This window comes from Acinonyx jubatus, chromosome E1 (assembly GCF_027475565.1).
Source record: "Acinonyx jubatus isolate Ajub_Pintada_27869175 chromosome E1, VMU_Ajub_asm_v1.0, whole genome shotgun sequence".
NCBI lineage: Eukaryota > Metazoa > Chordata > Mammalia > Carnivora > Felidae > Acinonyx > Acinonyx jubatus.
The window spans coordinates 8,960,380-8,985,705 of record NC_069397.1 but is presented as its reverse complement, the minus strand read 5'-3'; the positions used below and the strand labels follow the sequence as shown (position 1 = coordinate 8,985,705).

Below are 25,326 nucleotides of genomic sequence, written 5' to 3'. Positions count from 1 at the left end.
GCTGACAGCGTGGAGCCTGCTTGGGATTCCCTTTCTCTCCCTCACTCTCTGCACCCCTCCCTCAAAATAAATAAATAAACTTAAAAAAAAAAGATAAATCTGTTAACATCAAAATTTTAAAATTCTGCACGCGTAAGACACCATAAAATAGAATAAGCCGCAGAGAAAAAGAACCAATATTTTTTTTCTCACTGATTCGTAACGGTACCTGTCATATATTAGTATCTAAAATATGTAAAGAACTCCAACAAATCAAGAAAAAGGTGTGAATGGCCCAATTTCAAAAAAAAAATAAGGCAAAGAATGTAAGTAGGTAATTTACAAAAGAGGAAACCTGAGTAGCTAATGAAACATATGAATTACTAAAACTCATAACCAGAGAACCATAAATTAAAAAACATGAAATTTCATTTCACACCCATCAGACTGACACAAATTACTACATCTGATAGCATCACCTGTTGGCCCGGATGAAGGTAGGACCTTGGCAGTTCCTAACGAAGCCAAACATGTGATACTTGAAGATTCAGTCCATCTTATCCTGGTTACGTACCTAAACCAAATCTCAAGACGAATATAAAGACTCAATAAAAGGATGATCATTGCAACTCTCTTAGTAACAGCAGAGAAATTAAACTGTTCAGTTCACTTACACAATGGACTTACTCCACAGCAGTTAAAATGAACACAATTCACATGTATTAACATAGGTACTATCAAAATACAGTGTGAAGCTGTAAAATAATTGATTACAAAATAAAAAGTACAACATAATACTATGCACACATAATTATTACTATTTTTTTTTTTTTATCTTAGAGAGAGAGAAAGAGTGTGAGTGGGGGAGAGGGACAGAGTAGGAGAGAGGAAACACTCAACAGAGCCTGACACGGGGCTGGATCCCATGACCCTGGGATCGTGACCTAAACCAAAGTCAAGACTGAGATGCTTAACTGACTGAGCCACCCAGGCACCCCTACAATTGTTCTTTGACGTGTGTATATGTATATGTGTGAGTAACTACACACACACACACGCACACACACACACTAGAATGATTCACCCCAACTAGTTACTTCTAGGGACAGAGCAAATAAAAGGATTTTAAATCTGTCCCATTTTTTACTTCTTAAAAAGATATCACACACCTGTAAGAATGGCTAAAATGAAGCAGACAGACAATATTAAGTGCTGGTGAGGATGTGGGGCAACTCACATCCTCTGCTAGTGGGAGGGTAACTATAATTAAGACAATGACTTTGGAAGCCTATTTGGTGCCATCTACCAAAATACCGGCCCCAGGATCCAACAATTCTCCCTGTGTGTTTGTCCAACAGAAATGCATATACCGACATACCTCGTTTCATTCCACTTAATTGTGCTTTGCAGATACTGCCTTGTGTTTTGCTTTTTACAGATGGAAGGTTTGTAGCAACCCTGCATCAAACAAGTACATCAACGCCATTTTTCCAGTGGCATTTGCCCACTTGGTGCCTCTGGGTCACATTTTGGTAATTCTTGTGGTATTTCAAACTTTCTCATTAGTATTGTATTTGTTTTGGCGATCTGCGATCAGTGATTACGGTTTGCTGAAGGCTCATATGACAGGAGTTTTAGACAACATTTTTTAATTAAGGTATGCGTGTCGTTTGGTTTTTAGACATAATGCTATTGTATCCTGTAGCGTAATATAAACATAGCTTTTACATGCAACGGGAAACCCCAAAATTCACTTCACTTCCTCTACTGCAACACTTGCTTTACTCTGGTGGTCTGGAACCAAACCCACAGTATCTCCAAGGCATGCCTGCATGGGTTCACCAGAAGACATGTAAAAGAATATACAGGGCAGTCTTCTTCATTTAGCCCCAACCTAGAAACTACCCACACGCCCATCTCAAAAGAACGGATAAACTGGTATATTGACATAATGAAAGATGGCACAACAAAGACAATGAACTATAAGTACATGCGAGAACATGGATGTATCTCACAGTCATGTTCAGTGAAGAAAGCCGGACATTGGAATATACAATAGGATTCTGTCTAAATGAAGTTCAAGAACAAGTTCTATGGTGTTAGAAGTTGGGATAAGGTCACCCTTGGAAGGAATGAAGGGACAAGGGTGCTTCGGGCTGGTGAGGTTGTTTCTTGATCTGGGCAGTAGTTACATGAACGTGTTCATTTGCGAAAATTCGAAGAACTGTACAGTTATGATATTTTTATTTTGCATTGCAAAATAAACAAAGGCAAAAGAAGCAAAGTACTGGCATATGTCTGGTTTTGACAGTGAACACGTGTTATTTTATTTTCTCAACTTTTATATTATTTAAAAAGCTGTATAATTTAAAATAAGATATTAAAAAATAAAAGCGCGTAGGTATTGCCAGTATTCTTTTTTAAGCACGGAAAAGTGTCACTTTTTCGCCGTCCTGTGGCGTTACTGTTTCTGACGACTCCCATGCATCTGACTCACCTGAATAGCTGCTTTTGGGGGCTTTTCTCTCAAGCATCAGTGGTTCTTTTCCGCTCTCCAAACTGTAGTTCTCAGATTTGGAAACTGGAAGCCCTGCTCACAGAAGGAAAGAGAGAGAGAACGAGAGGAAGGAAGGAAGGAAGGGAGGGAGGGAGGGAGGGAGGGAGGGAGGGAGGCAGGAAAGGAAAGGAAAGGAAAGGAAAGGAAAGGAAAGGAAAGGACAGGACAACAACAAAAAGAAACAGGACTTAACTATTTGTGATGGGCACAAAGGTCTATTCTAGAGCACAGTCCCAACCCCTTGATCTACAAAGATAGGATATTAAAAGAAGATCAGAGATAAGGGAGGATGGACCTTGAATGGAACTCAAAATATCTGCAGCAAGAGTCTGGGTCTGGTAAGGAGTTTACATGCACTGGAAAAGGCAAATGTATCTGCCGGTCAAAAAGAAGAGAATTTCTCAGGGCACCTGGCTGGCTGGCTCAGTGGGGAGAGCACATGACTCTTGATCTGAGGGTCATGAGTTCAAGCCCCGCGTTGGGTGTAGCGCTTACTTAAAAAGGAAGAAGACAATTTCTCTTTATTTTTCTATTGAGGAAGTTCCAGAGAGACACTGCAGGTGAGTCCTTAGCTTAGGGAAGAGGTAGAGAAAGTGGGACCTCAGTGGCAGCACCAAAGAGTTGTGCTCTGTGGCGACTAGAGTTTTTGTCTCCTTTTTAATAGTTTTCCCCTTTCTTCCTTCTTCATTTATCAGAACCCACTTTCTTAGGGAATTTATTACACAAGCATAAAATTAATTCAAGGCAAAAAGTACTAAATTAGAAAATGATGGCAACAAATTACTGATACAAATAGAACTTCTGAATATTCATGTGTAAATATCACTGGGAGAAGATAACATAGTTCCTTCTACCCCCGAAAGAACACATACGTGTGGGAGTACCCATTCGCACATTCCCACACCCACACACCCTTCACGGAAGTGAGCGTAAGATCCACACTGGCCAGAGAGTAATTTCTCTGAGAGACTTATGCCACCTTAGAGCTGCCGATGGCCATCTTTGCCGCATGGGGAGAGCCTGAGAATAAAGCTAATATAGGGCAAAGCCAAGCCACGTGATTAAAACAAAATAAAGGAGATATCTGACAATATTTATAATTTCCTGAACCAACATTCTTATGCCCTTTAAGTTAGTGTGAAATAGGTTTCTGTCATTTGAATCCAAAGAATTTTGATGTAAAACAAGCACAGACATTTTACCAAGAACCAAGGGCAGAAATAGATTTTCTCTGGGCCCAAAGGGATCAATACTTCATGATTTCTGAATGCAAAAGTGAATGCTTTGTTAAGCTATTTCACTTTCAATAAAGTAATGACGTCCCCAAAGCAGATTCGAGTCACAATGAGAACCCATCCTTACAAAGCGACACCAGGTTCCTATAGTTCTCCAGCATCACCTCCCTTTGGGCAGGATCCAGCTTCCCCCACTCCTCTGGGGTAAAGTCCATGGCCACATCCTTGAATGTCACTGATGCCTAAGACACAAACATACTTTTGTTCACATCTTTCACTCAACAGACTCAATTTCACCCCCCCAATTTCTGATGGCCCTAGAGTAGATGTGTAAAATACATGCATGAGGGGAATGGTTGTGATAAATGACAAGCCTTGTCATGTATTCAAATTCGGAATACTCCAAAGTCACTGGGTATCACCTATGTCCTGGATTCAATATGAGAACCGAAAGAAGACAGACTGTGGTTTTTCCGTTGAGACCACAGTTCTTCTGGGAAATGAAGAGCTGAAACATGAACCAGTGAGTCAACAATGCAATTTGGCAAAGTAAACAAAAAAAGAGCAGAGGAAAAATGATGCATGTCTGCATAATTCTCCTGGTGAGTCCTCAATAAAAACTCAAAGAATTAACCTAGCCAATCAGAAGATGAATTGAAATGCAAAACTTGCAAAGGAAGAAGTTATGGAATGAAAAGATTGGCAAAAGGCACCAAATCCAGGTAGGCATGGAATTCAAGGCAAAAAGCATTAAATTGGAAACTACCAGCAACAAACTGAAGGCACAGATATAACTTATAAACGTAAATATCATAGGATTAAGTTTATATAACACCAAGTATATAAAAGCTGTAATGAATTATTATAAGTGAGATAAATGTTAACTTTCAGAGAATCTGAATGGAGAGTATATGAAAACTCTTATTTACAACATTTCCTTAAGTCTAAAATTATTTCAAAATAACATTTCCAAAGTGGAAATGATCTGAGATTTAAATAACAAGAATTAAAAAAAAAAACACAACAATTGTCCTTGAAAAATAAAATGAAATATAAAAAAATCATTAAGTAGCCACTAAACAGACAAGATATTATGAGTAAAATGAACTTGGTCCTATAATCTGCATATCTATAGCTGAAATGACACTCGATGGGAATTAATTTCCAGATTAAAAGAAAAAAATAACCCAGAAAAATGCCAACTATTGCACAAAAGGCAGGAAACAATACAAAAGAACAAAGCATAGCAAACAGAATTATAAAAATCACGTGGTAAAAATCTGAAACATAACAAGTAATTAATATAAATTACTTAATTTACCTCATAAAAAGGTGGGGTTTTTTTGTTTTTGTTTTTTTTAAATGTCACATCCTCTTTACAGAAAGCGCTCTCAAAAAAAAAAAAAAAAAATCCAAAGTTGGGATGAGAGGGAAGTGAAATATACATCACACTGTTATCCTCAGTAGGGAGAAGTGGGGGACTGAATGGGAGGAAGTAATATTACCTTTATCTTTATAAATGTCTGTGCTGTTCACCTGGTTACAGCGAGCAAGAATTAAAACTTTAATGTTTTAAGAAATCTAGTAAGTTAAAGACAAAAAATAGCCCAGGAAAATTCTAGTAAGAAAGTTGCAAAGTTGGCATCAAGCAAAATCTAATGCATTGCAAAAGACATTTAAAAAAAAAAAATTCCATAAAAGGTTTAATACACCCGGAAGCGATAACAATCCTGAATCCATTATCAAAGTGTTGAAATATATAAAGCGCTCACCTTTCCCTTGGTACCTATACCCCGATTTTCCTCTGGCTGCTATGCTTGGCTACTTTTAGTATAGTTCAGGTGGTATTAATTCCATCCCTGACTCATGGGTGGGACATATATTTATAAGGGTGTGTGCAGGTATATCCCCTAGGTCTAACCAATTGGAAAATTACCATCAGATCTGGCCAATAATGGTGCCAGAATGTGCCTAGTGCCCATTAAAGAGTTAATTCCAGGACTTGTTGGAACAAGTAGGAGAGAAAATGCCTTTTTTTCCTCTGGTCTTCAACATGGGAAGATGTAAGCCTAAATATGTTAGGAGCCAGCACTAGGAAAAAAAAGTCTGCTTGACAGCAAAACCCAATGAGAGAGGGAAAAAAAGGTCACTGAAATGGATAGAGTAAGTTCTAATAATACTGTTTGAACTCCATACCACGCTTGGATGTTTCACTTATGTTAGTCAATAACTCTTTTTGCTTAAGCCAGTTTTGAGTTTTCATGAGCTGCATCTTAAAACTTCTTGACTAATACACGCTTTGAGATTCATGTAAGGCAGTGGAGAAACCAAGGGAGACAAGCAAGTATACAGAAGGATCGTGAGAAGGGGTGCTCAGCCCGAAGAGCGTGTGACTCTTGATCTTGGGGTAGCAACTTCGAGACCCATGTTTGGTGTAGAGACTGCTTAGATAAATAAAAAACTTAAAGAAAAAAAAAAGGATCCTGAGAAGTCACTTTTCAAACAGTACGAATGTGCCAGTGTCTACTTTTTCGCTTCGGATTATAGCAGCAAAGAGAAAGGCTAATTGAGGTATACCACACACATCATGGGGAGCTCTGTCTTCTCCCCAACTTTTCAAAATACAAATAGTTAAGAGACTAATACACTGTTTGCCCACACAGTCCAACCACCACTCGAATTCAACAATTCTTAGTATTTTCCCTCGGGAAGGGGGGTGGATCGGGAAGTAAGCTGCAGACGTAACACTTCACCTCTAAAATACTTCAACATTCATCAATTTGGAGGGCTGGATTCTAATTCTTTAAATTAAGCCTTCAGGGGCGCCTGGGTGGCTCAGTCGGTTAAGCGTCCGACTTCGGCTCAGGTCACGATCTCGCGGTCCGTGAGTTCGAGCCCTGCGTGGAGCTCTGTGCTGACGGCTCAGAGCCTGGAGCCTGTTTCAGATTCTGTGTCTCCCTCTCTCTCTGACCCTCCCCTGTTCATGCTCTGTCTCTGTCTCAAAAATAAATAAACGTTAAAAAAATTAGGGGTGCCTGGGTGGCTCAGTTGGTTAAGCAGCCAACTTCAGCTCAGGTCACGATCTCACGGTCCGTGAGTTCGAGCCCCGCGTCGGGCTCTGGGCTGATGGCTCAGAGCCTGGAGCCTGCTTCCGATTCTGTGTCTCCCTCTCTCTCTGCCCCTCCCCCGTTCATGCTCTGTCTCTCTCTGTCTCAAAAATAAATAAAATGTTAAAAAAAAAATTAAAAAAAAAATTAAAAAAAAAATAAATTAAGCCTTCAGGGGGTGCCTGGGTGGCTCAGTCCGTTGAGCAACCGACCTTGACTCAGGTCATGATCTCACGGTGGGGCTCTGTGCTGTCAGCTCAGAGCCTGGAGCCTGTTTCGGATTCTCTGTCTCCCTCTCTCTCTCTCTGCCCCTACCCCACTCACACTTTGTCTCTCTCTCTCTCTCAGATATAAATAAACGTTTAAAAATAAAATAGGTTCCCGGGGCGCCTGGGTGGCTCAGTAGGTTAAGTGTCGACTTCAGCTCAGGTCACGATCTCACGGTCTGGTCTGTGAGTTCGAGCCCCGTGTCGGGCTCTGGGCTGATGGCTCAGAGCCTGGAGCCTGCTTCCGATTCTGTGTCTCCCTCTCTCTCTGCCCCTCCCCCGTTCATGCTCTGTCTCTCTCTGTCTCAAAAATAAATAAAACCTTAAAAAAAAAAATTAAAAAAATAAAATAAAATAAGTTCCCTAAGTTACCAAGCACAGAAAGAGCATAAACAGTCCAAGAAGGACAATGCTCCTCCTATGCCTGTTGAATGACAATAAATACTAGCTGGAGAGGGTACCCGGGGTAAGTCGAAGACATTTTCTATGGAGTGCATTAGATACCCAAGCAGTCTCTTAGAACTGGAACCCAGCTCTCTACTTGAGCTCTAGCGGACAACGAAAGCCCACCCTAAAAACAAGGGGGTACGTGTGTACTCTGAGAAATCAGGCGGCCTTTTCTTTTCTTTTTTTTTTTTTTTTTAGGCAGCGTTTTCAATAATCGGGAGGGACTCCCACTCACCTGGGATCTAGCTGTGAGTCGTAGAGCTGCCACTTCCCCCTCTTCTGTGCTCCGCTCTTGGGAAAGGGGAGCATCATGGGAAGACAGAGCTAAGGGCAAGAAAGCAGTGATGATAGGGCCTGGATCCATCTTGTGACTCCGATCAGCCAAATTCCCCCCCCCACCCCCACCATACGAATGAAGCTCCCTACCAGCACCGTAACAGAAGGGAGCCCCAAACAACCCAGGATCCCAGCGTCACGGCCAACATCCAGAAGCATTGCTACAATTATAACACATTCTGGAAGATGGCACTCTCTGATCTCGGAAGCAAAATAAGTCCGTTTGATCCCTGAGCCGAACGTCCCTATCAGAAAAACAGACTCAACCGGTTTTCAAAAAGCATCCTGCAAGCTTACTTGAAAACCGCAGACTGCTGTATCCCATCTCCAAATAATTATCGTTAGTTGAGTCTGCGGTGCGATCTAGAAATCTAACAAGCACCCGGGCATGTAATTCTGATGTAGGAAGCCAAGCTTCAACAAAGACTGTTCTAGTAGTCCTGGAAGTCAGTCACGGACTTCTAGGCCTGTTTTCTCCTGTATAACACAAAAATCACTTGCTTTTTGAAATCATAGGGCTGTTGTCCAGACAAAAAGGCATAAAAGGTATGGGAAATACTTTTGCCAAGCAAAAAGCTAAGTTCTCAGACCGATGATTGAGGCTAGGATGGCATAATCATCTGGGAAGAAGAAGGTGGGTGAAAAAGTAATCGAGGCTATGTTCACGCCTTAGAAGCTAACATTCCGCTCAGACTTTGGGGGTGGCTTTGAAGGGTCCATTGTGCGCCCAGCTGGAGAGGAAAGGGGGATGGATCCCACACCAAGCCCTCCCTGCTCACTCAAAGAGGCCATCCGTCCCCCAGACAAAGGAGACGGACAGCACTCTCAACCAAGAGCCACCTCCTGTGAGGCCAACTGATTTCCCTTCAGGAGGAAGGAATTTGGCCCTTCCACAACACAAGTTCAATACTTCTGAAACTCTCACCTCTCTTCTCGTGCACGTCGGTCTCCATGATCACCACCTGCTCCCGGTTCCGATCTCCCCCGCCAGTTCAGACTTCTCCGGGCCGAACAGTGAGAAGCCTCCGTGGCCTCGTCGTCCTCCCTCCTGCCTTCCCTCGGGGGGCTCCGCTGAAAGGTTTCGATCTGGTCGGGTCGGGTTTCTTCCTCACTCTCGAGCCTGGCTCGGTGCCGCGAGGCTGGAACCTGGAAACCCGGGGAGAGCATCCCTGAGGCTGGGTGCCAGGTGCCTGTCCCTGCAGCTCGCAGCTGTCCCTGGGGGCACCGAGCGGCCGCACGGGTCCAGCCAAGGTAGCAGGCGCGCAGACAAACCCCGCCGCGCTCCGGCCTCTCCCCGAAGCCCAGCGACTGCCCCGCGCCCCGCCCGTCGCGCCCCCGCCTGCACCGCGCTCGCACCCGCGTCCCGGGGAGGCGGCACCGCGGGAGGGATTCGGGCCGGAGCGCGAAGGGATGGGGCTCATGGTCCTCCCTCGAGGCCCCTTCCACAAACGCGCACTCCAGCCCCGACTCGGCACGAAAGGATGCCCCAGGGGCCACCATCTAGGCTGGGCGGAGAAGAGCGGCAGGCGAGCGTCCAACTCACCTCCCATCCCGGGCCTGACAAAGGCTACGAACTTCTTGGGCCAGCTCGGAGTCGCGCATGCGTAAGAAGGAGCGGGGCAAGGCTGGCAGGCCTCAGCCAGCCCCGGAACTACGAATCCCAGAAGCCTCTGGGCGCTGCCAGACTCCTTTTCTCAGTAGGTGGGAGCACACGTGGCGCGGCTGGGAGACTCGAAGGAGCTGTGGTCTCCTTTCCTCTCGCGAGAGTATCGGGCCGCAACGCTCGTGTCGGATTCACCCCGGGGAGAGCGCGGACGCCGAGAGGCTGAGCCGTGTCGGCGGGTACCCGCTCTTTGTCTCCTCGTGGGAGCGCCGCGCAGTGCTTAGGGCCGCTGAGGACTTCAACCCTGACGACTCAGCTGTCAGATTATATGAGGGCATGTGGCTTTCCCCGTATTTTTGTCCTCCCAAACTCCCCCTTTGCCTTCAAACAATGTGAAAGGTGTATTTTGGGGAACAGCGGGTTGTATCCCCAAACCGCTGTTCGTTGCATCCATAGACGGCTTGTGATGCAGAACACTGACTTCTGTGAGATAGATGAGTTGAAAAGACTCGGCCAGTTTCAACAAGTGGGAGCAGCAGATTCTTTGCAGCCATAACAATTAATTGAAATTTATCAAAAGAGGTTGTTTGCCCAAGGGAGAGTGGTTAGTCTTTTATTGTATTCTTTCACTAACCTCTAACTAACCAAACTCTAAAACCTCTAAACTGCCTTTCCTCATCTCGACGAATGACTTTCATTCGTCGTTTGCCCACAAACCCCTCTGCAAAAGCCAGAACCAGAATATGCTCAACTCTTCTTTTTCACGGTCTATCTCCAAGTCCCTAAGTCAAGTTTTCTTTCCCACCAGTGTATTCTCACTTTCTGGTCAGGGATCATTCTAAAGCAAGAATATAACGTTACTTTACTGCCAAAATCTTTTGAAATGGTTTTCAAAAACTTTGGGGAAAAATGATTTTTAGTCCCCACAAGAAGGCACCCCTTCTCTGGCCCCCGTTATCCGGCGTAGCTCCCATCATTCACACCCTTGTGTAATCCGTCTTGAGTGTGGGTAGGACCGGTGACTCACTGTTAAACAATTGCACACGACAAAGGTCACGTGATTCTAATGCTTCTTGCTAGGAGACTCCTTGCTGGCTTTGATATAAAAAGGGTTGGTGTTGGGGGGGGACCCACATGACAAGGAACTGTGGGTGGCCAGCAAGAACCCAAACGCTGCCAACAACCCCCTGGTGCTTGGAAGTGGATCATTTCTAGGATAGTCTTCACACGAGAACCTAGCCCTGGCTGACAGCTTAATAGCTGGCTGCTGAGGACCCAGTTAAGCTGTGCTCAGACCTCACCTGAAGACAGTATGAGATGATAAATGCATGCTGTTTTGAGCCACTAAATGTATAGCAATGTCATGCAAAGAAAAGCTAACTAATACAGCATCCTAACTTAAATGTCTAGCTCCTTTACCCAAACCCAACCTGGATATCCTGTGGCAGGGGGGAGGTTGTTGGATTGAGGGACTACTGAAAAATTGATTGGAAACCCTCTGGAACACTAATGGCTACGGCTGGTCCTGGGGGGGGTGTGTGTGTGTAGATGGGGACAGAATGGCAGCAGCAGTGGAAGACAGATGTCAAAAGGAGACTGCAGGTAGGTGCTATAGGGAGTGGGGCTGCTTTTTAGTTTTTTTTGTTTTTTGTTTTTTGTTTTTTCTGGTCCTTTCCATCTACTCTCACATTGAGCTGGGTAATTCCTTGCCTACTCCTTCACCATTTCACAGGGTAGCCTTAGAGCTGAGCTGGGAGAAGAGTGGATACTGATAGATGCAAGTATATTCACCTCAAAGGATTTTATTCAGCTTTCTCCCACCCCGACACACACACACACACACACACACACACACACAGTGAGCCAGCTGATTATTGTAAAAAAAAGAGGTAGAGATAGGTCCTCTGAGGGAAAAGGTAATCTGTTAGGGAGAGGGTAGTATATGGGGAGTGACCTTGCCCAAATGTTACCGCAATAGATTCTCTGCTTTAAAAATAACTCAAATCCCCCTAAGTGCCCCTTGCCATCTCCACAGACAAACATATGATCTACAGCTTGTGCCCTTCCTGGTAAGTTGAAGAGGATAAAGGAAACACTCCAGGGCTTGGTTCTCTTCCCTCCCTATTATTATCGGCTTATAACCTGTTGGGCCCACGGGGGGGGGGGGGGGAGATATCTGAAGAATTTTATTGCTATAAAAACAAATTAAACTGAACAATTTATAACATATAAAGCAGAAATCAAGAGTTGGATGCTTAACCGACAACCACCCAGGTGCCCCAATAAGCAGCAATTTTAATAAGCAAAGGAAATTATATACCAGCTTGTCTTGAGTGCTGCAAGATAAGTTTATCTCTGCACCCACCCACCAGAATCTTTAAAGTTTATAAAGAGGCCTTAACTGGGTTCAGTCACATATTCAGTCCACATGGTCTCAATAACACATTACTCTCTAAAGGCTGCATCCCCAAAATGACCCTTACTGTGGCAACGGTGGGCAGAATATATATTTCCAAGGACAAGGGATGGGGCAAGGAGCCTCCCATTGTTTGGGTCTAACTCACAGCTCAACTGGCAGTCACTCTTGATTATCTCTTCCACAATAAATAACAAGAAACTAAAAACTCCCAGAAACAAAACAGATCACCTACAAAACAAGGTTCAATGCTAAATCCCCAATGTCAAAAACAGCACCTGGAATTGTGTGGCCCTTCACTAAATAATAATCGCAAAAATAAATCTGATTGTTCAATCGTAGTACTGACTGCAGAAGAAAGTGTAATGGTGTTTTCAAATTGGAAAAGATAAAACTTAGAATTTTAGTTAAGTACCATGTAACTGAGGCAAAATAAAGACGCTCTTATGCATACAAGACCTTGGAAATATTCTTGGACGAAGTATTTCTGCAAGGAGAAAAAATTCAAGAAGATGCTTCAAGATATAAATAAAGAGAAATAATTAGCCAAGAGTTTATCATCATCTTGGAAAGAATTTAGTAAAGAGTTTATCATCATCTTAACGAAGGAACAGAGGTACTAAGACAGGGTGACACCAACTACGTGTACCCAACGATCCAGTACTAAAATTTTAATACCATTGGGGATGAGGGTGGGAAGTAGAAATGCAAAAGTGAGGTAATTAAGTTACTTGTCTTGATTACAGGGAGAATACACATATTCACAAGCTTAATAAATGGATGGAATCGGGGGAAAAACATAGGTGTGAGTTTTAATAAGTTAGGTACAAGTACCATGAGAGTAAAAGTAGATGTAACATTCAAACCAGAAGAAAATAATTGATTGTTTAATGGAAACCCAGACAAGAGGAAAACAAGAAACAACAATAAAGTATGATCAAGGGAAAACATTGAATAAGACTTATTATAGAATTTATCACAATAAATGTAAATGAGTCACACCCATCCATCAAAAGGCAGAGAATCTCTGAATTAAAAACAAACAAAAAACTAACATGAACCCCAAGATGCAGCAATATATTTTTTACAAAAGATACACTGGAAACTAAACAACGAGAAGTATTAAAAACAAAGTGATGGCAAAGGATATACCAGGCAAAGAACTAAAAGAATACCCAGATAAAATGTTATTATTAATAAAATTAGACTCAAGATAAAAACAACATAATGGACAAAAGAGGGACCTTATATACTTATAAAGCTCATGAGAAGTATAATCTATTGTATTGGCCTATATTTCTACTCTTTCCATTGTTCTTTCTTCTTTTCTGATGCTCCGTGAGTCCTTCCTTTATCATGTCTTTTGTTGTTGTTGTTGTTGTTGTTGTTGTTAGAAATTCTCTTAGCCATTCTTTAAGGGTAGGTCTGCTAAGTGACAAATTCTCATTGTTACCATTCATCTGAGAATGTCTGGAATGCCTCTTCATTCCTGAAGGATAGTTTCTTTGGGTATTCAATTCATGGTCGGCAATTCTTTCCCTTCAAATTGACACACTTGAAAATGTACCATTTCCTTCTGGCTTTTATGGTTTCAAATATGAGAAACCTGCTGTCATTCAGTGGTGTGCCCCTATAGGTAATGTGACATTTCTCTGCTGCTTTCAAGATTTCTTCTGTGCATTTAGTTTGCAGAATTCTAATTATGATGTGTCTTGTTCAAGATTTATTTATGTTTATTTATTCGGGATTTGTTCAGCTCCTTGAATCTGTAAATTTATGTCTTTTACCAAGTTTTGGAACTTATCTGCCATTATTTCCTTAAATACTCTGTTTCAGCTTCACTCTGTCTTTCCTCTTCTTTTGGGACTCATGTTAACATTGCTTAATCTTTTGTCATTGTCCCAACAGGTCCCTGAGGCTCTGTTCATTTTTTTTTTTCAGTGTATTTTTCTGTTTTTCAGATTGAGTTCATTCTATTGATCTGTACCTAAGTTCATAGATCCTATTATCTGTCATCTCCACTCTACTATTGAGCCTATCCAGTGAGGTTTTTATTTCAGTATTTGTATTTTTTAGTTTTATAATGTTCATTTGTTTCTGTATAGCTTCTTTTCTTTGCTACGATTTAAAATTTTTAAATTTGTTTTGAGAGAATTTGTAAATTCTTACTGAAATATTTTTTTCAAATGATGGCTCCTTTAAATCCCTGTTGGATGGATCAAACATCTGATTCTTCTCAGTGCTGACATTGTCAACTGTCTCTTCTCCTTCAGGTTGTGATTGTCCTGGTTCTTGGTATGATGAGTGGTTTTGTATTGATTCCTGGATATTCTGTCAATTACGTTAGGAGACTCTGGGTCCTATTTAAATCTTCTGTTTTAGACCGCTGTCACCCTGTGTAGGTTTAGCATACAAGTCTTGGCCTACTTTTGTGGGCTGTGATTTCAATAAGCATTTAACATTCAGAGCCTTTGTGAGACTATTTTGGTCTGCTTGGTTTATCGGATCTGGCTGGGGCTCCCACTGGTCCTTGCTGGTCCTGCCCGAGTGGGTAGAAAGAGCTTCCGCAGGCTGGGCTAAGGTGGGGAAATGGGTCTCCAGCTCACGGGGGAAAAGAGTGCTTCCTAGTTTGGGCCCTTCATGTGGTGGCATTCCCCTGGTGGTCCAATCACCTGGTGTCTCCAGATGTGAGTGTGGATGTGTGTTGGGTGTGGAGGTGGAGATTCCCAGGGGTGGCTGGGTCAGAGAGTGCTTTCTGGGCCAGCTGATTGTCTTGGTCAGATCCCCCAGTATGTGCAGCAGATTAAAGCCTGTTTTCTCTCTGTGCATGAGAGGGGTCTCAGGCTTGGGGGAACATGGAAGCTTCTCAATCAGTTGTAGTGGTGGGATCCCCCTTGTCAGTGCCATTTCTTCTAAGTGACACTGCCCTCCTACTTCAGCTCTAGGCGGGGGAGGGGAGTTTCAGGTCCAAGGGACAAAGAGGCTTCCTGGCTGTGTGATTGTGACAGGCCTCCCCCCTCCCCACTTGCAGGTGCTCCCCATACAGCTGGTGTTCTGGATGGGTGAGGAGAGTCAGGCTCGTAGGGAAAGAGAATGCTTTCCCTGGTTCTTACGGTCAGTGGGCCTTCCAATAAGTTCCCCCTCCAGTGCTATCAGGCTCCTCTGGTATTGTAGGTAGGGCCTCTATTTGATCTGGGAGAAGAATGAGCCTACCTGGGCCACCTTCTCATGCTAGGTTTGGGTTGTGAGTTGCTCTGCCACCGTGGGGTTCCTCTAGTCCTGAGGTCTGTCTCTCTACCCAGTCCACCCTCCTCTTTCTACCTATCAGAGCTCTCGTTTGTTATTTCTGGCACTTATAATGAACTCAGCAGGAAGGATCAGGGAGAAATCAGTCTACGTATCCTCTTGTCTGAACCCATTATATACTTATAAAAAATGAATGAGAGATCAAGTAGATAGAATGACTGACAGAAAAATCAGTAATGGTAGTAGGAAAGTTTTACATAACCCCTGAGAAATTATACACCAAGCAGACAAGAGGAAGGAGAGCTATAGAAGTTTTAATAACAGGATTAAGAAGCCCAAGATAATAGATTTACAGCAACTTGTCATGCAACAAACAGATACACATTCTATTCTAGCATACATGCATTATTCAGAAAAACTGACTATGTGCTCAAATACAGAAGATGCCTCAATTAAATTAGGTATCAGGGATGCCTGGGTGGCTCAGTCAGTTAAGCATCTGGCTCTTTTTTTTTTTTTAATATATACATTTTTAAGTTTATTTGTTTTGAGAGAGACAGAGATAGCGTGAGTGGGGGAGGGGCAGAGAGAGAGAGAATCCCAAGCAGGCTCTGCACCATCAGCATGGAGCCGGATGCGGGGTTCAAACTCATGAAACCGTGAGATCATGACCTGAGCCAAAACCAAGAGTCAGATGCTTAACCAACTGAGCCACCCAGCTGCCCCAAGCACCTGACTCTTGATCTCAACTCAGGTTTTGATCTCAGACTCATGAGTTCAAGCCCTGATTTGGGCTCCATGCTGGGTGTGGAGTCTCCTTAAAAAAAAAAAAAATTCAAAATAAATAAATAAACAAAATGAGTATCAGATATCTATGTTATTACATATATTATAGATAATTGAAATAGAATGCAAGAGACATATGTAATTGAAAGTTTTCTAATAGTCATATTTTTTAAGGTTTTTTTTAAGAGGCAAAATGCATTAAATAAATATACTTATTTAATTCAATATATCCAGGGGCACCTGGGTGGCTCAGTGGGTTGAGCATCCGACTTCAACTCAGGTCATGGTCTCGCGGTTCATGAATTCATGCCCCACATTGGGCTCGCTACTGTCCGCCTGTCAGTGCAGAGCCTGCTTTGGATCATCTGTCCCCCTCTCTCTCTGCCCTTTCCCCACTTACGCTCTCTCTCTCAAAACATAAATAAAAAAATTTTTTTAAATAATTCAACATATCCAATATATTTAACTTTTAATCAGTATCAAACTTATTAATAAGACACTTCACATTTTTGTCCTAAGGCTTCTAAATCTGTTGTGTATTGTATGCTGAGAGCACGCCTCAATTTAGATTAAGCACATTTTAAGTTCTCCGTACCCACATGTGGCTGTTGGCTATCATATTGGATAGCACAGATCTATCTTCTTTGTATGTGATAAAATAGAAATAAAAATTGAAAAGGGAGCTAAAAATTCTCTACTTCTGAATGTTAAGAGCAAAATAAAATACACTACTAATAAATTTTGGGTTAAAGAGAAAATAATGAAAAAAAATAAAGAAATACATAGAACTGAATCACACTGAAAATTTTCATTCAAATATTGGAGGACATAACTAGAAGGATACTTCAAAGGAGACACATATAATTTTTTTAGAGATTTTTTTAAAGTAATCTCTACACCCAACGTGGGGTTTGAACTCACAAACCCGAGACCAAGAGTTGCAAGCTCTACCAACTGAGTCAGTCAGGAACCCCCAGAGATACACATATAATTTGAAACACATTTTAGAAAAATTAGAAACAAGTGGGCTAAGGAGTGTGTTCAAGGAGCTAAAAAGAAGGATGGATTAAGCCAAAGAAATAAGAAATATAGAAATAATAAAGAGCTAAAATAAATGAACTACTAGACCCCAAAACCAGTAGTAAAAATTATCAAAACCTAAAGCTGGTAGGGTGCCTACCTGACTCAGTTCAAAGAGTGTACAACTCTTGATCTCATGGTTGTGAATTATGGCCCCATGTTGGCTGTAGCGATTACTTACAAACAATTAATTAATAAAAAAAAACCCTAAAACTGGTTTGGTGAATACATTAATAAGTTACACAAATCTCCAGAGAGAACGATGAATCTAAAAAAGGAAAGCGGGGGTGCCTGGGTGGTTCAATCTGTTAAACGTCCAGCTCTATTTCAGCTGAGTCATGATCTCATTGTGAGATTGAGCCCTGTGTAGGGGCTCAGAGCTGACAATGTGGAGCCTGCTTGGGATTCTCTCTCTGCCCCTCCCCCGGTTTTGTGCACATGCTCTGTCTCTCTAAACAAAAAAACAAACTTTAAAAAAAGGAATAAAAAAGAAAGCAGACAGATGATATATGCAGCAGAAATAGAGACACAACAGAAATTATTAAATGATACATTTGAAAACATAAAGTAGATAAATTTAGGAAAATATAAAATGAAAAAATATCGGTACACAATTAAATTGGAAACTTTAGGAAATCAATTACCATAAAAGAAATTGAAATAAGAGACCATACTGCAAATTCTACCCAACTTTCAAGGAACAAATCTCTATCTTGTACAAGATGTTCTAAAAACAGGAAAACAAAGAGACAAAGCTGCTGCATTTGTTTTAGTGACTCAGGATCATCTTCGTTCTTAAAATGGATAAGGACACTATGTGGAACACAAAAATTATAAACTAATTCAGCTTTTCGATATAGGTGCAAAACCCCCATATCTATAGTATCTTAAGGCAACTGAATTTAGCTGGTATCATGATCAAATAGAGTTTAACATCAGGAAATCTAGCTATGCAATTTGCTACATTAATGGACTCTAAAGGATAAGAATAAAATGATTACATGATTAAATAAAATGATGAAATCAACAGAAGCTGAAACTTCATTTGGTGAAGTTCATTATCTATAAATGATTAGGTTAAAAAGTCAGATAAACTTCCTTAACTTGGTAAAATCTATTTACCAAAAGCCCAGAGCAAACGTGAATTTAACACAGGTGCTTAGGAGTAGTCCCTTCAGCCTGGGAGGGAATGAGACGAGAATGTTAGCACTGTTGATGTTAAATACAGAAGAGGGAGTACAGTACTCTCCAGTATAGGAAGGAGGGGGGAAGGGAGGAGGGGCTGGTTAGGATGCTGGAAGAGACAAAATTTGAATGGCAATTACTTATATACATAGAAGTTTAAATCACAGACCCTAGAGCCAGACTGCCAAGTTTTAAATTTAAAATCTTGACTCTGCTGCATACTGTCTGACCTCAGGCACGTTACTTAACCTCTCTATACCTCATTTCTCTTTTTGTAAAGTGAGGACAATAAGTAATACCTATTTCCCTGATGGTTGTGAAGATAAATGAGTTATACAGGTGAGGGTTAAATGGGTTCATATGTATTTTATTTAGTTCTTTGCGGATGATGTAGTAGGATACGAATATCTACAGAGAAAACCTGAAAGAAGCAACAAATCCTTAAAACCGTAAAAAATCGGTGAGCCAAGTTTCTAGATTCAGTTGGTTTACTGATACCAGTAACATTCCTCTACACCAACTGTCACAGAAAGTAACATACCGGTCACAGAATGTCAAGCTGGGTAGTAGGTACACGGGCATGTTTTACTATTATTTGAAGCAGTATGCATTCATGTGCATGTGTCATATTTATATCATAAGCTTTTAAAAGGGAGTTCTTGGGGCGCCTGGGTGGCTCAGTCGGTTAAGCATCTGACTTCGGCTCAGGTCATGATCTCACAGTCTGTGGGTTCAAGCCCTGCATCGGGCTCTGTGCTGACAGCTCAGAGCCTGGAGCCTGCTTCCGATTCTGTGTCTCCCTCTGTCTCTGTCCCTCCCCTGCTCTGTCTCTCTCTGTCGCAAAAATAAATAAAAACATTAAAAAAAATTTTTTTTAAAGGGAGTTCTTTTTTCTCCTATTTTCTAACAACCTAAAGATAATTTGTGGAAGTCAGGGGTTCTGTCATTTAGATAAATCTTTGCTCTACAAAATTCGCTTTCCCAACACATTATACATTTATATTACATTTATTTGGTGGGGGGGGGCTAATTAATGAATTTGCAGAAGAGATCATGATGCCAATATATCCATCTATATAAACCTATGTGTGTATATAATATAAATATTAAAATCTACCAAAAGTGTCAGATCTTACACCATGAAGATATGCTATTATACCATGTTACAATTGATAATCCCGAATTGCTGCTCTTGCCTTCTGTTCTTGTATTCCCTCCTTCAAGGTCACCCCAGGCATCTCTGGGAGTGCACAGTGAGGTTCTAGAAGCTACACGGGCATAAATCAGACTTGGGGGTTCACCTCATTCTCCTGTTCATGCTCTGGCTCCCCTGGAGAACATTCACGGCCTGCTCAAATGTTGAATGAGACTCATTATTGGCAGTAGTAAAGAAAACCACGGACTATTCTACTATTCTACCTCTTGGTACTCCCAAGTTGCCAATCTTCACAGTGTTTAGAAGGTACTAAGTTCACGAAGAGGTGGGGAAGGATGGCTTTTTCTTTTGCCGGTCAGCTGGATGTGGAGGGGTTCTCCTACTGATTGATTTTATATAAAGCCTCTCAACAAGACAGGTTGTCTTTTTTTTTTAAGATAGAGAAATCTTTTTTTCCCCCCATATATATTTATTTTGAGAGAGAAAGAGAGTGCATGAGCATAAGCTGGGAAGGGGGAGGGAGAGAGAGAGAGAGAGAGAGAGAGAGAGAGAGAGAGAGAGAGTCCCAAGCAGGCTCCCTGCCAGCACAGAGCCTGATGCAGGGCTTGATCTCACGCCTGTGAAATCTTCACCTGCCCTGAAATTAAGAGTCAGATGCCTAACTGATTAAGCCACCCAGGTGCTCCATAACAGCATTTTGACTGCTGGCCTTTACCATCTAATCACTAAATCCCAGGGACCATTCTATCCCACTGCATTTTATTCAGGTTCCTCTCTTCCCAAAGCTTTTTCCTTCCCTTTACTGTTGGAAAATAAAATTTCCTACAAAAATCAATTTAGCTAATATTTACTGAACATTTTTTACACGCCAGGAATCATGCTAAGAACTCTGTATTATTGCATTCGTTCCTAATAACAAACTCCTAAGTTGGATGCTATTATCTCCATCTTACAGATGAGAAAACCCAGACGTAGAAAGATTTATTAATGGTAGCGGCCCACATTCAAATGCAAGCTTTCAGATTCTACAACCCCGGCTCTTAAACACTCAGTAGTGCCTCTATTCCAAAAAATAGTCTCTGGGAGGCAGCTGAAGGGGACTCTACATGAGCTCTCGCTCAACCAGACCAAGTGCTTTGATATTTTAATAGTCTATATAATTATATCTTCATCAGAAAATGATAATCTCTTCTCAATTAGGCAGAACATAGTGAACATATCACAGGATTTGTGGATTAAATGGTACCTGGTTCTTGGCTTGAATGTCTTTTTCCACTGGTGTGACTTTGGACTATTTACTGTAACTCCCTGAGCCTCCACTTTTTTGTCTTTAAAAGGAGATGATGAGGGGCCCCTGGGTGGCTCAGTTAAGTGTCTGACTCTTGATTTCATGATCTCATGGTTCTGGAGTCTGAGCCCCATAATGGGCTGTCTTATAGCATGGAGCCAGCTTCAGATCCCCTGTCCCCCTGTTCCTCTGCCCCTCCCTTGCTTGTGCTCTCTCTCTCAAAAATAAACATTAAAAAAAAAAAGGAAATATTTCCTATCTTTGTTTTTTAAAATTTTGTAATGTTTATTTATTTTTGAGAGAAAGAGAGACAGAGTACTAGTGGGGAAGGGGCAGAGAGAGAGGGAGACACAGAATCCGAAGCAGGCTCCAGGCTCTGAGCTGTCAGCACGGAGCCCGATACCGGCTCGAATCCACAAACCGTGAGATCTTGACCTGAGCCAAATTAGGCACTTAACTGACTGAGCCATTCAGGTACCTCAGCCCCATCTTTAAAATGGGAACATTCTGGGGCACCCAGCTGGCTTGGTTGGAAGAGCATGTGACTCTTGATCTCAGGGTTGTAAGTTTGAGCCCCATATAGGGTGTAGAGATTATTCAAATAAATAAAACTTAACAAAAAAAGGAACATTCTTCTTAGAGTAAATAAGATTATATATATATATATATGTATATATACATATATACATATATATATATATAAAGCAATGAGATAATATACATATAAAGCATGGTGAACTGAGCACTTGGAAAGCAGCCATTAAGTATTAATTTCTTTCTTCTTTTCCTATCTGGGAAATAAGTAAACCATAAGCTACTATACGTCACTATATTTCTTCCAGATAGATTTCTTTTGTAAAATAGAACTCAGGATGATGAAGATGGTCTTACTCAAGACTCTGTATGTTGTTCCTAATGAAATGATTTTTGGCTGTAAACTACCAGTGAAAATTAAAAAAAAACAATTCCATGCTATGCTAGTTGCAACTTGCAATACGGATTGTTTTTCCTCCTGGAGTGTGTATGCACAGGTGCTCTGTAGAACACAAAAATAATCTACAATGAAATACAATACTTCCCTTTGGGAAAATACTAAAAGCTGCTGCCCAGGGCTCTATAATTTATGTAATGATTTTTGTGTAGCTGTATTAAAATATATTATATTTTCTTAATAATATTCGTACCATGACCATATTTGAAATATTTTTCTTTTTGAGAAGGGAGAGAACAGGACAGATTCTTACTACATGTAATGCACTCTAGTGTTTTTCTTTTTTTGTGTTCTATATCACTCTCTAAAAAGGCTGGTGGGGTGGCACTAAACTGATTACAAGAACCCTTAGTGGTATGAACTCTGGATTTTATTCTGCAATGGGAAGCCAACTAAAAATTCTCCGAGTATCGGAGAGAGATGATCAAACCTGCTTTATTTTTTAACTTAATGTATACTTCATTTATACTTTTTGAGAGGGAGAGGAAGAGAGAGAATCTTCAGCAGCCTCCATGCCCAGTGTGGAGCCCAACATGGGGCTTGATTTCATGACCGTGAGATCACGACCTGAGCTGAAATCAAGAGTCAGATGTTTAACTGACTGAACCACCCAGGCACTCCCAAATATCATTTAAAAGAATTTTTTTAACATTTATTTTTGAAAGACAGAGAGAGAGAGAGAGAGAGCACTAGTGGGTGAGAGGGAGACACAGAATTTGAAGCAGGCTCCAGGCTCTGAGCTGTCAGCACAGAGCCCAACATGGGGCTTGAACCCACAAACTGTGAGATCATGACCTGAGCCAAAGTCGGACGCTTAACCGAATGAACCACCCAGGTGCACTGTGCCTCCCCCTGCCGCCACCAAGTATCATTTTTAAATGTTTGATATAATGCCTACTTCTCAAATTCTAAGAATAAAAAAAACATGTCTTAGCCTGTTTTGCTGTAACAGGATACAACAGGTCACTTACGGACAATAGAAATTGATTTCTCACGGTTCTGGAGGCTGAAAGTTCATGATCAGGGTGCTGGTGTGGTTGAGTTCTGGTGACAGTCCTCTTCCAGGCTGCAGACTGTGGACTTCTTGCTGTGTCCTCACATGGTGGAAGGGGCCAATGTTGTACGACGCCGGTCACAAGCTCAACAAAAATACCTAGGTGTCAACCTAATAAAGAATGCCCAGGACAATACAGATATTTCTTAAGTGTCTACTTCAGATACAACATTGGTCAAAACAGAGGAGCTTCCCTTTGGAGAGGAGAGAGGAAGGTAGTAAGCAGATAACCATAAATGTATGTCAAGTAGAGATAAGTATTATTAAGAAAGTATAAAGGCGGGGGCGGGGGCACCTGGGTGGCTCAGTTGGTTGAGCGACCGACTTGATTTCAGCTCAGGTCATGAGCTCAAAGTTTGTGAGTTCCAGCCCTGAGTTGGGCTCTGTGCTGGTGGCAGGGAGCCTACTTGGGATTCTCTCTCTCTGCCCCTCCCCCACGCAGGCTTTGAGGTTGGAGATTGGATCGCTACAGCAATAATTTGAAACTTTATTGATATGACCCACAGAACACACACACACACACACACACACACACCATCATAATCAAATACGCACATACACAGAACACTGCATCGAACAAGACATATTCTTACTACATGTAATGCACTCTAGTGTTTTTCTTCTTTTGTGTTCTATATCACTCTCTAAAAATGCTGGTGGTGTGGCACTAAACTGATTACAAGAACCCTTAGTAGTATGAACTTTGGATTTTATTCTGCAATGGGAAGCCAACTAAAAATTCTCTGAGTATAGGAGAGATATGATCAAACCTGCTTTATTTTTTAACTTAATTTATACTGTTAAAATTTATGGAAATTTCAAACACACGAAAGTTGAGGCAATAGCTTAATAAGCCCTCATTTATCTGTCATCCACTGCCAACAATTTTCAACAATTTTCCATTCTTGTTGCATCCATCAGCTCACACATTTAAAACGGACCATTAGACAACCGGGGGCTTTGGGATTTGGGGGTGGAGATAGTGTGGGGATGGGAGAGTCCAGCTGGTAGAATGTTCTGTGGGATCTCCCTACTGAATCCCAAATTGTAGGGGTGCCTGGGTAGCTCAGTTGGTAAAACATCTGACTCTTGGTTTTGGCACAGGTCATGATCTCACGGTTCATGGGTTTGAGCCCCACGTCCGGCTCTGTGCTGACAGCGCTGAGCCTGCTTGGGATTCTCTCTTTCTCCCTCTCTCTCTCTCTCTCTGCCCCTTCCCTGCTCTCTCCCTGTCTTTCTCTCAAAGTAAACCAACATTAAAAAACACCCCTCCCCCAAAATAACAGAGGCCTCAGCATTTCTTCTGAAATCCCAGCACAAGTATGTCATGGTTTGCTTTTTTTACAGTAGGATTTTTGTGGATTCCCACTGTATTCTGGGTAGAAAAGAGCTTAGAAAGACAGGATCCAGGGCATAGCTATGAAGACCGAATAGGCTGTATTTGCATAGAGATTCTCCTCTACGGAAGCGGGGTGGGTGGTAAAGGCCATGGTAAGCCTGCGGGTTTGTTCTAGAAGTTGGAGTATTCACCTTCTCAGCACCTTCTGCTTCTGGAAGTGACAACGAAGACACCAACAGCTCAACCAGCTTCAGTCTTGTCCCAGTAGAACCGAGTAGAAGCACATTCTGATGGGCCTATCATGGAGAGGTTGGCTGTAGAATTTACCCCCAAGAAACTAAATTAACTGAATCCGTATACATATCAAATCAATCAACCAAGGGATCCAGAGGACTGTCATGCCTATGAAAGTGGCTAGCAAACAGGAACTAACGGGGACAATGCTGCACATCTCTGGACAGGGACATGTAAACGTCATGGTGCTGAGAACAGCCTTGCCTTGCACGTTAGATTTGTTCCTCGCCCGGGGAGGGTCCCACTTCTCCACGTATCAGAATACTACACTTGGGTGACAGGAACCCTAAAGGCCGTCAAACGACCGCGTGCTCGGGGCTGAGGATGTGGGAGCGTCGGAACCACCGAAGATCTGGCCACAGAATGTGAGAGCACAGGGTATCCGCCCGGATTCCGGTAATGACGCGGAACCGCACGCGTGGGACTGCTGTGTCGGGTTTTCTGAAGCAGGGCTGCAGCTCCACTCATTCTATGACAAGTGACCAAAGGGACCACCCCACCGGACGAGACCTCTGCTCTTTGGATGCACCCCGACCCGCCCCCAAATACTCTCGACAGTCATAGATGGCTTAGTAGACGCCCCCAATGGTTCCTGTCCACTTTTCCCGGGGCCGCCAACGTTAACCTCCCTTCTTAGGGCCGTGCGACGGCTTGTCTCTGAGCGCAGAACACGCGAGAACCGGGGAGGCCACGGCCGAGGCAGGGTGTCCCCGCGCGGGGCAGGGAGGGACTACATTTCCCAGAAGCCTCCGCGCACACTTCCGCTTCCGGCTCCTTTGTCTGCACGGGCTTTGCTCGCCGCCAACTCTGTCCTAGCTGTGCTCCCTTAAAGTGACCTGCTCGGTGTCTGGACCGGGGAGGAGCAGACGCTGGACGGGGGTGTGTGTGTCCAGCAGTGGGTTGTCAGGCGTGGGGGGGGGGTCTCACCGCGTCCCACTGGGGTTCTCCCAGGGCCTGCTGA

General features: G+C 42.4%; 1 protein-coding gene and 1 long non-coding RNA gene across 8 annotated transcripts in view; both read right to left on the bottom strand.

Moving 5' to 3' along the window:
- Positions 1–9,615, bottom strand: part of ZNF286A (zinc finger protein 286A) — a 29,892-nt gene extending 20,277 nt beyond the window's left edge. For 3 of the 7 annotated variants that reach the window (XR_008294068.1, XM_053211860.1, XM_027047305.2), the window contains exons 1-5: positions 9,471–9,615; positions 8,853–9,073; positions 7,827–7,915; positions 3,899–4,013; positions 2,477–2,569 (exon numbers count right to left, since the gene is read on the bottom strand). Coding sequence is in view for 6 of the 7 variants with exons in the window: in XM_053211860.1 (XP_053067835.1) it covers positions 2,477–2,569; positions 3,899–4,013; positions 7,827–7,915; positions 8,853–8,880 (325 nt within the window). In the remaining variant the exon portion in view is untranslated. Of the gene's footprint in view, positions 1–1,357; positions 1,438–2,476; positions 2,570–3,898; positions 4,014–7,826; positions 7,916–8,852; positions 9,074–9,283; positions 9,422–9,470 lie in introns of those variants that run through there. The other 4 variants (XM_053211861.1, XM_053211862.1, XM_053211864.1 and 1 more) reach the window with 4 other exon arrangements.
- A 4,885-nt stretch (positions 9,616–14,500) lies between these two features.
- LOC128313493 (uncharacterized) lies at positions 14,501–25,044 on the bottom strand. The gene is made up of 3 exons (XR_008294288.1): positions 24,263–25,044; positions 22,674–22,843; positions 14,501–16,009 (listed from the first exon to the last, which is right to left on the bottom strand). It is a non-coding gene; the product is annotated as an uncharacterized LOC128313493 (long non-coding RNA).
- Between the last annotated feature and the right edge of the window lie 282 nt (positions 25,045–25,326).